The 12,363-nt window shown below is 48.2% G+C and overlaps 1 protein-coding gene across 2 annotated transcripts in view; it reads left to right on the forward strand.

Annotated features, from left to right (window-relative positions):
* The first annotated feature begins 239 nt into the window (after positions 1 to 239).
* The window catches only part of Arhgef4 (Rho guanine nucleotide exchange factor 4), a 66,316-nt gene continuing 54,192 nt past the window's right edge, over positions 240 to 12,363 (forward strand). Inside the window, exon 1 of one of the 2 annotated variants that reach the window (XM_076558458.1) lies at positions 240 to 634. In XM_076558458.1, the coding sequence (XP_076414573.1) occupies positions 328 to 634 (307 nt within the window). In that variant the 5' untranslated portion in view covers positions 240 to 327. Of the gene's footprint in view, positions 862 to 12,363 lie in introns of both variants that reach the window. The other variant, XM_076558459.1, reaches the window with a different exon arrangement.

Consider the following 12,363-nt stretch of genomic DNA (forward strand, 5'->3'; position numbering starts at 1 on the left):
GACTGCACCTCACAGATACCGTGCTAGCTTTTGCGGAGCTAGCCGCCCTCGCGCTCGCCCGCAAAGCAGCAGGGCGCCGCCTCCTCCCCGACGCCCGCGCGCCGGTGCTGGCGGCCGCGGTGAGGACCCAGGGCGGCCCGGGGCCCGCGTCCGCGCCCCAGGTCTGCGTGCGCGCGGGCGAGAGCGCGCCGCCCGCCCGGCCGGCCGGCGACCCGCAGCGGGGCCCACGCGCTCTGCGCCCTGCGGGGTGGCCGCTCGGCAGCGCCCACACGGGGTCCTGCGCCCGCACCGGGGCCGGCCCTGGAGCCTGCTCGGCGGAGCCCCGCGATGTCGGGTGGCCCGGAGCCACGGCCGTGCGGCGGCGGGGATGCTGCCCCGGACCCCGCCGGCCTGTGGCTGGAGCTCGGGCCCGCCTGCCCTGGGGCGCCGCGCTGCTCTAGCGAGTCGAGCGGTCCTACCAGTGGCGACCTGGGCACCAGCAGCAGCAGCAGCAGCAGCAATAGCAGCAGCACGGGGCTCTCCCCCGGTTCCGACTCGGACAGCAGCGGCGTGGTGTGCGGCGGCCGCGCTGCGGGCATGCGCGGCGCCCCGTCGCGCTCCCGGAGCCTGGAGAGCCTGCGCTCGGCCTCGGCGGGTAAGGGCGCCGCCTGCTCTCCCGCACCCTCCGGCCTCGCCGCAGCCTCCCCTCGCCCTTCTCAGCTTCCCCTCCCATCTCCTGACCCCCACTTCCCCACGGCTTTTACCCTTCTGCAGCCTTTTGCTTATGGCTGCCCGACCACCTGTCCCTTCTCTGACCAGCTTCTAGCAGGGGACTCCTTGTTTGTCCCGTCCCTGCTGCAGCTGCCGACAGGGGTGCTTAAGGTGAGACTGGAAGTTGGTTCGTCTAGACCCCAGCTTGAACGGCAAGTGTCTGACTGACTGCAGCCCCTTGCCCCCTGTCCGTGTGGGCAGCCACCTGCTGGGGAGTGTGTGGGTCCCAATCTCAGATGGAGTCGCCCAGCCTGGTGCATCCTGGGCGCTCTGAAACAAGAGTGAAGTTTCTCCTGTTGGGATTCTCTGGCGTCTCCCTGTCCTGTGTGCCCCCTAGTGCGCCCGATGTACCTGAAGGGCAGAATTCTGGGTACTAACAGGGAGGAAGAGTTTGGACCTCAGTAAGGAGTGAGAAAGTCCAGAGCGACTTCGTGGATGGTGGTCATCTGTCTTTGGTTAATTGTTGGGTCGGTTTCTTTTTATTTCAGCGTTTGCACACTCCGCAGTGAGTTGGTGCTGTGAAGGAAGACAGTGGCTGTTGGGAAATCAGGGAGGTGGTGTGCCCGTTATTCCTTGTCCGGTGGCACTCAGCCTGAGAACACTGCTGGCCCCACCCAGGTGTAGGGATGAGACTGAAGTGTGCATTGAAGCCAGACGGGAGTAAAGGGACAGTGCGGGCAGCGGGGGGGGCCCCTTTTTTCCCCCCACCTCCACCCCCACCTCCAGGACATAGCAAGGACGGTACTGGGGAGGAGTGGAATAAAAATTGCCGGAGCAGAGTGGTAAGACCGTGAGGGAGGGACATGATCCTCGTTCTGTAGCTAGTAGACTTGGAAAAGGGCAGGAAAGATGTCAGACCTTTGTTTTTAGGACTCCACGACTCCCATCTGTGCTCTCCCAAAACAGACACGTGTCGTTCAGAAAAGTCTGATATCCCAACTGTTGGTGTGTTGGGCTACAGGTTTCACACTTTCTACTGTGATGGCCTCCTATGCCTTGATGACTTCCCCAGAAACTCTCTGTCCTCTTGAGCTTAAATAGAACCTATTTTGAGAGTAGCAAGGTAGATAATAACCTAAGAGAGATTTTAAACAATTTGGCAAACAGCCCTTTCTGCTGTCTTTCCCCCAAAGCAAATCTCGTCTTTTGAAGTTGGAAGGTAATGTTTCCTCTGGCTTCTAGAACTGCAGAACCGGCCCAGACTCTCTTTTCTGATGACCCAGTGACTCGGGCTGCCCTGTGCCCCTTCCCTTGTCTTTCTGTCTCAGGCATATGAATACCAGTCAGACAGAACGGGGTTGCAGAGGTGGCAGGATGCGTTAGGCATCCTGATATCCGAGGGCCCTCAAGTCCAGTCTGGAACACTAGGGCAGGGTGATGAGTCTCAGAGACAGTGGTGACATCTACCTGAAGGCCAGGAGTGGGGGCCAAGGTAAACCATGACACAGGGCTGCTTCTGGTGTGTGTGTGTGTGTGTGTGTGTGTGTGTGTGTGTGTGTGTGTGTGTGTGTCTGAGCTGTCCAGCAACATGTGACAGCAGAATAGAGAGCCACATTATGCTTCAGGGTTGTTTGAGACCCAGAAGCAAATGCCAGATCCCCCACATGACACAGGACCACTGGGGTATCTGGAAGGGTGTTGCTAGGTATGTAGACAAGACAGCATATGTAGGCAGCATCCAGAGGTACCGGGAAGGCGTTTCTAGTCACTTTCACATCCTTCCTGCTCCACTTCCACCCCCCACTCCCTATTCCTTGCTGTGGTGATCAAGCCTCACCCGACCTGGAATGGGAGCTAAAATGAGAAGGTCCTTCTCTGGATGCTTTGGATCTGTGCAAAATGTTGACAGCATCACAGTTGCTCATCTAGATTCCTAGGCAGAACTTCCCCCGATCGCAGAGACAGCCCCAGAACTCAGTGAATTAATTCTCTTCCCGCCTACAGTGTGACTACCTATGTGCCATCCTTGGGAAGAACTGAGAAAACATGCCCTTCAGTGATGCGCTATAGATGCTCATTTTAGATGAAGAGATCTGGTTGGAGGAAGATTGCTAGGGCGCAGCACTTGACGGGAGAAGGAAAGAGGAATGAGCATGTTTCAAGGCCTGCACAGGATCAGTGAACGGCCGTGACTGGCTGTCTGAACTGTTAAGAGACCGGATTGATGTGATGTGATGGGTCTCCACTGGGTGTGGAGCAGGCTTAGTAGGCACATTGGAATTGTGGTTTTTGGCAGCTCACACATTCTCCACGGTTATGAATTCAGCAGTTACAACAAAACAGAATTTGAAATCACAGTCTGTGTTTATGTCTCAAGTGGGGAGGAGAAAATCAATATCAGGATAGAAGAGATAGGCAAAAAGATGGGGGGGGATTTAACCAGTGTGTGTGTGTGTGTGTGTGTGTGTGTGTGTGTGTGTGTGTGTGTAATGAACCAATGACTTTGATTAGGATTGCTCACCGAATCACAGGATCATGGGTACAGGGTTATGGGCCCCTTACTAGTGACTACAGTACTGAAAAAAAAATGTCTTGCTTCCTCCATCCATCATTAGCTACCTACCGTTCCTCGTTCCTCAGGAAGAGGTTCATGACTCCTCCCTTTGGGTTTTTTCTTGGGGGCGGGGCAACATCACAGTTTAGCTTGAGCAAGACCTGGTTGGTGGTGCTCTCTCTAACTAAACAGATGAACTCACTTTGTCCCCTCTACTACAAGTAAACGTTGACCTGACCCGGTTCCTTCAGTATGGCGTTCATTTGGTCACTGGTTTTCTATAGAATCAAGGGCAGAGAGAATAAGGAATGAATTATAAATGATTTTAAGATTGTGGCAACAAATGCCCGATGCTATGTCAGTCACTTCCTGTGTCTCTGTGATAACATAGCGGGTAGACGCAACCTAAAGGTTTATTTGGGTTCGCGATGGCAGATGGATGTCCTGGTAGGAGGACATGGCCGTGAAGTGTGTGCAAAGCCTCCTCACATCACAGCTGGCCGGGAAGCAAGCCAGCAGGCTGCAAACAGTGGCCGGATATAACCTTCCCAGCCCCCTCCCGCACAACCCCCCCCCCAAAGTGAACTTCTTCCTCTGGCCCCTTTCCACCTCCCAAAAGGCTCCATACAATCCAGAGTAGCTCTACAAGCCACCAAATGAGTGTCCAAAATAAGAGGCTTCGAGGGACGTTTCACATTCAAGGCTCCATAAGCCTTGCCCACTAAACTCTGTGAAGCCCCGTGACTGAGGTTAGAGGTGTCCATTTGTGCTGGACACTCCCAGAGAGCTGGTACTCGTTGCCTGCTGTTTTCTGTTTGGTTATATGGCTCTGTGACGAAGCCTGTGCCTGATAATTGAAAGACAATTGCCAGGAAGGAATTTCTTAGCAGATCGTCAGATTAATCACAGGGACTGGGATGTAGCTCCTTGGGTAGAGTGTTTACCTAACATGCACGAAGGCCTGGGTTTGATCCCCAGCACCCCAAGTCCGATAAGTTTGAGGCAGACCTGGGTTACATAAGGCTCTGTCTCAAGGAGAAAAAACACCCACCACGCACAATTACATTATTGCTAATTGGTTTTGGAAGTTCCCAGAAAGACACATAAGAATAATAAATGGAGCCTGGATTTGCACCTGACTAGTGAGTGCAGATGGCATTACTGATGAAAACACGTAGGAATTTTAGGACCTTCTTACTTCCCAAACTTTAAGTGTCGAGTGTAGACATTTTCCACTGAGACGTCCCCAATCGTCCTGTGGAGACCCCATGAGAAGCATCTGAGAAAGGAATGTGGATTCCAGGGTGGAATTCCCACTGCCCCTTTTTGCCCCCTCCTCTCTTCGCCCCTATCCCCACCCCCAGCCCGGCAGCTTCCGGAGCTCTCAGCTGTCACCTCATTGTCACTTGGCTGTGGCTTTTTCATCCCTGCTCTGGATATGTCATCTGATGAACATCGTTCTCTGCCAGGGCTGGGCAGATTGACCGACTCACCTCGTGGGCTTTGAGACCCGGCCTGTGTTGTGTGATTTCTTCTGCAGAGGGAACTCACGCTTCTTCCATGTTCTTCTGCAAACTCCAGCTGCATGCCTGGCGCAGGTGGATGTTTACCAGGCCCTTGCTTGCTGATACATCAATGGTGGTGTTAATACCTGCTCAGGGCACACCGTAGACACTGGAGGTGGTAGAACCACTTCTTGTTCTCAGCTGGGTGTGGCGGCACACATCTGTATGGTAGCACACTGGAGGATTGAGAATTGGAGGGCGGCCTGGGCTACATAGAGACCACAGCAGGAAGGAAGAGATCATCGTTTCTACACTGATTCTTTTTGTACCTATTGTGTTTTGAGTGAAAAGTGTCCTCCATAGGCTCATGTATTGGAACACTTGCTCAACTGGTGGTGGTGTTTGGATTGGTCGAGGAATGTTCAGGATGTGGAGCCTTGCAGAAGGAAGTATGTCACTGGGGTGGGCTTTGAGGGTGTTGTATAGCCTTGTCTCCCTGCTTACTCTCTCTGATTCCTGTGTACGGTTGAGATGTGATCTCTCAGCTTTCTGCTGCCATGCCTTCCCAGCCATTGTGGGTGTTGATCCTTCCAGAACCGTAAGTCAAAATAAACTCTTCCTTAAGTTGTCTTTGTTCATAGCATTTTGTAACAGCAACAGAAAAATAACTAATGCAGTACCATTTTCAAAAGCCCTGTAGGAGTGTGGTTCTTCAGTTTGTTCTTGTTCCATATTATTTCAGCTATTCTGTACCTTTTTTAATCTTTCCATGGGTATTTCCACTTAGCCTGTGAAGTAGTTTAGGAAAAACTGAAATCCTGACAATATGGAATCTTCCCGTTTACAGGTAGGAAGCCAAGCCAAGAACTTCCCTCCAGACACCAACTGCAGCACCTATACATCTTTGTAAATTCCATTTGTTCTTGCTTTGAGATCAACGTTCTGAGTATTTACACTTCATTTAAAAAGATTACATCTATTTATTTATTTTGTGTGTGTACCTCGGCATGCGCTTGCCATAGTACCGTGTTGGAGGTCAGAGAACAACTCGCAGGGGTCTTTCTCTCGTCCACCATGTGGACCCCAGGGATCAAACTCGGGTGTTTGGGTTTGGTGGTGGACAGCTTTATCAGCTGAGCCATCTCAAGGCCAAGATTCTTCATTTCTTGGTGTTTCCAAAATACACTAAGCTCTCCCAGCCTGCTAGGAAGCGTGGCTTTCCCTTTCTAGACTGTGAAGCTGGGAACCTGTGAGGCGAGCATTTCCGGGGAGGCTTTGTAGGTGCTCTCCATAACGGCTGCTAGAGTGGTTTACACCCACCCAGGTGCTTTTACTTAACAGAGCATCGTTCTCAAACACGCTGTTTCAGCTTGGGTTGTGGGGTTGTGTATTCAGTGTCTTCCGTAGATGTCCTCTTAACAAGGAGAACATGACTGTTTTTAAACATTGGTGTTTATCAAGCATACATCACAATGGATTTCATTATGATATATATATATATATATATATATATATATATATATATATATATATATATATATAATGGTTTTCCGAGACAGGGTTTCTCTGTGTAGCTTTGCGCCTTTCCTGGAGCTCACTTGGTAGCCCAGGCTGGCCTCGAACTCACAGAGATCCACCTGGCTATGCCTCCCAAGTGCTGGGATTAAAGGCGTGCGCCACCAACACCCAGCCTATGATATTTTTATACACATGGACAATATCTTCAGTCGTATTCATCCCATTACCTACTCTCTTTTGTTCACTCCCGACTTCCATTATCCCCTTCTTTCTACTTTCATGACAATTTGTGTGTGCGTGCATGCGTGCGTGCGTGCGTGCGTGCGTGCGTGCGTGTGTGTGTGTGTCTGTCTGTCTGTCTGTCTGCCTGTCTGTGTCTCTGTGTGTGTCTGTCTCTCTGCCTTTCTGTGTGTGTGTGTGTGTGTGTGTGTGTGTGTGTGATCTGATGGTTTTAAGGCTGCTTACAAGAGGGCTGGTGAGCTGTGCACAGCACTGAAGAAAACATCCATCCTTCCCCCAGCTACCTTTCACTATATACAGATCCTTGAGGAGATGTGAGGACTCACGAGGGAAGACAGATTTCTTACTGAACCTGTAATTATGTTTTCACAAAACTCAGGAGAGTCAAGAAGAATTCCCAAATTCTGGCTTGGGGGTGGTAAAGAAGAGAGAAAACGTATCACGTAGACAAATGCTGGTTTCCGTTTACAAAAGCAAGGTCTGAATGGCTGTTGGTGAGTTAAAGATAATTCATTTTTAAAATGAGCTCTTTGTGCATTCAGAAATACTGCGTTGAAATGTCAAGAGTATTCTAAATAAAAACCAGGGTCATCCTTTCTCAGCTCCTTGGTTTTCCTTGTGCGTGTGCATAGAGGTGGAGTGCATATGTGAGCATGTGTGTGCAGGCACACATGCCCGGCCAGAGGACTACTGTTCTCTTTCTCACTCCTTTGAGACAGGGTCTCTTACTGAATCTCGAGCTAGGAGGGCCAAGCCAGCCCCGTGGTCCCCTTGATACTGCCCCCACATGGCGCCATGCCTGGGTTTTTGTGGTTGTTGTTGTATATTTGTTTGTTTGTTTGTTTATGTGAGTGCTGAGGAACTGAACTCAGGTCCCCATGCTTACACAGCAAATGCTCTTACGCACCAAGCCGTCTCTTCAACCCCATCATTTGGTCTTCTTTAATTCTTACTCAGCCCCATCCTGCTTGCAGCCATCAATTTTCCGCTAGAATTCTCCAATTCCTAGCTTAGTTAGGAGCCTGCACCTGAAAACCCCTGGCAGGATCCTTTTCACGTAACTCTGAGCCCATCTTCTTGTGGAAGGATCAACGTCCAAGCTGGCAGCTGAAGCCTCAGAATGAGACGGCAGCAAGGCAGCTGTTTTATGAATGAGGCATGAAGGATGTCAGTGGCTGTAATGACCTTGTTAGTCATTGTAGCTGTCTGAGAGAGAAGAGTCCCTCACTGGCTCATGGGTTTGAACTCTTTTTTTTTTTTTTTTTTTTTTTTGGTTTTTCAAGACAGTGTTTCTCTGTGTATCTTTGCACCTTTCCTGGATCTCACTCTGTAGCCCAGGCTGGCCTCGAACTCACAAAGATCCACCTGGCTCTGCCTCCCGAGTGCTGGGATTAAAGGCGTGCGCCACCACTGCCCGGCTGGGTTTGAGCTCTTGATCTCCAAACCTTCTTGGGAAGGTTTTGGAACCTGTAGGATGCGGAACCTTACTGGAGGAAGTACGTCACTGGTGGATGAGCTTTGAGGTTGCATAGCCTTGCCCTGCTCCCTGTTCCTTCCCCCTGACTCCTGTGTGTGTGGTGTGATCAGCCAGCTTCCCACTCTTGCTACCATGCTTTCCCTGGGTGTGGTTGTGATGAGCCCTCTCTGGAACCGTAAGCCAGAACAAACCCTTTCTTCCCTACCTACTTTTTTTTAAAAAGATTTATTCATTCATTCATTCATTCATTCATTCATTCATTTATTTATTATGTATACAGTGTTCTGTCTGCACGTATCCCTGCAGGCCAGAAGAGGGCACCAGATCTCATTACAGATGGTTGTGAGCCACCATGTGGTTGCTGGGAATTGAACTCAGGACCTTTGGAAGACCAGCAGTGCTCTTAACCTCTGAGCCATCTCTCCAGCCCCCTACCTACTTTTTAAAGAGTATTTTATCACAGCAACAGAAAAACAACAAATACAATGGTGGATTTCAAATGGAAAGTTCTGAAGAAAGTTAAACCACGCTATGTCATGAATATGCAAGGACACACGTGGTCAGGACACACTAACACGAAGTGAAGGGCAGCTGTAGATTTCGTGAGGATGGAATGAGGCTGAACAACTGTGTGCCCTCGCAATCTCTAGGGAAGTGACGGGAACTCACTATGGTAAACCACTGAGTGGTAAAAAAGCTAGACTCAAGTTTAAAGAGGCCAAGGTGAGACCCAGCCAGTATTTTGCAAGTGAGTGACATGATGGTTGATGACCCCGTTCCTTTATTTGATGCCACCCACAGCAGCACCAGGACTCTGGCAAGTGACATCCTATCTCATGGACAGCCAGGACACCCCCATGTGTCCAGGAAACACACTAGATTGTATAGTTCCTGAAATATTGATCACTTTACCCATCCAGCCTCATCCTAGGAAAAGCTGAGCATCTCTTCCCAGGCCATCCATCAAGAGTGGCACCTCACACAAATTTCAGTATTAGTTTCCTTTACAGGGTGAAAGAATAAATACTTTATGACTCTCCATAGGTCTTCTGGGAAAATCTCAAAGACATGGGTGCAAAAGTTGTCATTTAGTACTTCATCTTTATTAAAAGTTGTCAAGTTTGAACACAGATTGAGATAGGGTCAGGAGTGACCAAGAATGCTCAACTGCTGTGTGTGTGTGTCTGTGTGTGATTGTATATGGCAATATGTGCACCTCTGCACATGCAGGAGTCAGAGGAAGATGTTCCATGTCCTACTCTTTGGCTCCCTGCTGTATTCCCCTGAGACAGGGTCTCTCACCGAGCCAAAAACGAGGCTGGCAGCCAACAAAACTCATTGGTCCTCCTGTCTCTGTACCCAGAGTACTGCTAAGATAGGCTCATGCACAGCTTTTTATGTGCATGCTAGTGATTCAAACTCAGATCTTCGTACCTAGGCAGCAACCACACTTGCTCACCTAGTCATCACCTTGTTTACCTATTTAAGCAACTTGACAATAAAATATTTTAAAATAAATGTGGTTGTTGTAAAGGATCTTGACTCTTTCCTACGTCAGAAACTTCTAGGGTTATTTTTGCTTATTTATTTGTTTGTTTTAATTATAAAGAGCATAGCAAGATCAACATAGAGCCAAGAGATGATTCTGAATTTTTGGTGTCCGGGATTATTAAACAGAAAGTAACAGCAATTTACCACTGCGTATTAGGAACAGAGAAATTCTACTTTTAACAGAGCAAAAGTCAAATTCTTTCATTTGAAACCAATATAGCATTTAATACTAAATATTAAATATTAATACTAAATTTAATGCTAGATAAATACTAAGTATAATTTTTTTTTCAAAACATTACTTACCAACTCACTAGGCTGGCAGTGATTTACATACCTGCAATCCCAGCACTTAAGGCTGAAGCAAGAAGACAGTGGCAAGTTCAAGGCCAGCCTGGGCATTAGTGACATCCTGCCTAAATAAATGAATGATAAATAAATACTCATCGAGCTGTGGGCAGGTATGAGCATAATAAATAATTCTCTGGAGAGAACTATACAACTTTCATGTTTCTGCAGCTGTCCCAGTACATCTCAAAGTAAAAAAAGGTAAAAACATTCGTTAACTGACTGAACACACAGCCTGCTTGCAACATTAGGACAGTGGAAAGAGTGTGGGAAAAAATATGGTTAGTAATTAGCAGCTCGGGATTTTATCTTTGAAATGACCTTGGCATCTGTTCAGTATTCATTAGTTAGCACAGAGTTTTAATTTACCTGAAAATTGCAGAAATTATCTTCCAAGTTGCCTTTCTACCTCACCATGGAAGGTTTGCCAGGATGATGATTCAGTTTGATTAAACATAAATATTCATTTTATAATCATAAGCATGAATTCTAGCTTATTCCATCAGAAAGCCCGTATAACTTGAAGAAGGACATATGCACGTAGAATAAAAAATCTATAAATATGTTCATCACTAGTAAACCAGAGATGAGGAGCTGGAGAGGTGGCTGCACGAGCTTGAGGACCTGAGTTCAAATCCCTAGCATCCCCCTAAAAGACAAGTGTAGTGGCACATACCTGTAACCCTAACACTGGGAGCAGGGAGAGAGAAGTGGATCCCTGTCTTAGGGTTTCTACTGCTACTGTGAAACACCATGACCAAAGCAAGTTGGGGAAGGAAGGCTTTAATTGGCTTACACTTCCACATTACTGTTCATCATAAAGTCAGGACAGGAACTCAAACCTGGAGGCAGGAGCTGATGCAGAAGCCATGGAGGGGTGCTGCTTTCCGGCTTGCTCCCCATTGTTTGTTCAACCTGCTTTTCTTATAGAACCCAGGTCCACCAGTCCAGGAATAGCAGTACTCACAATGGGCTGGACCCTCCCATATCAATCACTAATTAAGAAAATGCCCTACAAGTTTGCCTGCAGTCAGATCTTATGGAGGCGTTTTCTCAGTTGAGATTCCCTCCTCTTTGATGACCCTAGCTTGTGTCGGGTTGACATAAAACTAGCCAACACAATCCCTAAAGCTTGCTGGCCAGACAGTCTAGCTGTTTGGTGAACAGATTCAGTGAGAGGCCTTGTCTGGAAAAGAAGAGCAGACTGCAGTAGCGGAAGAAACCCACCATCAACCTCTGGCCTCCACATGCACACACAAACACATACACACACATATATACTATATACACACACACAAAAATTACAAGATACAGCAGTATTTGTTAGACTGACAATTAAACTAGTCTTTTCATCAACATTTTAAGTAAACTGTGTGACCACAAAGTGATTAAATTTTTCAAGTTATTTCTTGCACACTTTCTCTGTTTTGTTTTGTTTCCCCTGCTTAGCCATTTGAAGATCAATATCCTTAACTCCTGGTAATTTTAAGAATATTCATTTTGCCCGAGTGCTTGTTTATCTGCACGCCACTTGGAACAGTGAGGGGTTTTATATCAAATTTGGGGATACTACCTGGAATGAGGTAGTTGCTCCACCACTGTTCACTGGGAGGAAGAGGCCTTGCTGAATTGCAGACATGTAAACAACAGTCACAGAAAGTGTGTAGCTTCAATGTAGTCTCAACTGCAGCCCCTCTGTGAACACAGAATGCTCGCCTGCCTGGATAGACTTTCCTGGTAGGCACAAGACTGTTCATTGATTTGCACTCTAGACAGACAAATGGAAACAACTCAAACTCTGGATTCTCTGCATCTTCCACTTGGTAAGAACATGTCTGTGAACAACTGTTCTGTTCATAGAGATCACCAGCCGTTCAGGACACAAATCCAAAAGAAGTCCAACAGCCATGTGCTTGGAAGGCCTCAGGATCTGAGTCCAGAACACAGGACAGGATGGGCGCAGCCAGGAGCCAAGAGGCCATTACCTGAGGGCTGTAGACAGGGGTCTAAAGGTGTGTGTTTGTGGCAGGACCTCCTGTAGCCACACTGAGCTTGCACCCTCCTGCCTCTGCCTCCCAAGTGCTTTTATGACAGGCAGTTTTCACCATTCCTGGGAATGTGGTCAGTCTGCAATGGGTCATACCATCAAAGAAAACTTACTTTTCCCTCTCCCATCTGCTGTCAGATGTCAATCAGCGAAGGGATTGTGTTTCCATCTGCCCTCCATATTGGGATTTTTTTTTCCTACCTTGAGCTTAAGCAGGTCTGGTGCATGCTCACAATCACTGTGCATTTTTATGTGCAGCTTCCCTGGTATGTCCAGAAAACACTCTTTCCTTGAATTCTTCTACCACCTCTGGCTCTTCAGATCTTTGTACCCTCTTTTCTGCAAAGAATGTCTGCTCTTGGGAGGAGAGATGTAGTATAGATGTCCTGTTTAGGGCTGAACACTCCAGAGTCTATTAATCTCTACACATTGA

Source organism: Peromyscus maniculatus, chromosome 21 (assembly GCF_049852395.1).
Source record: "Peromyscus maniculatus bairdii isolate BWxNUB_F1_BW_parent chromosome 21, HU_Pman_BW_mat_3.1, whole genome shotgun sequence".
Classification (NCBI taxonomy): Eukaryota; Metazoa; Chordata; class Mammalia; order Rodentia; family Cricetidae; genus Peromyscus; species Peromyscus maniculatus.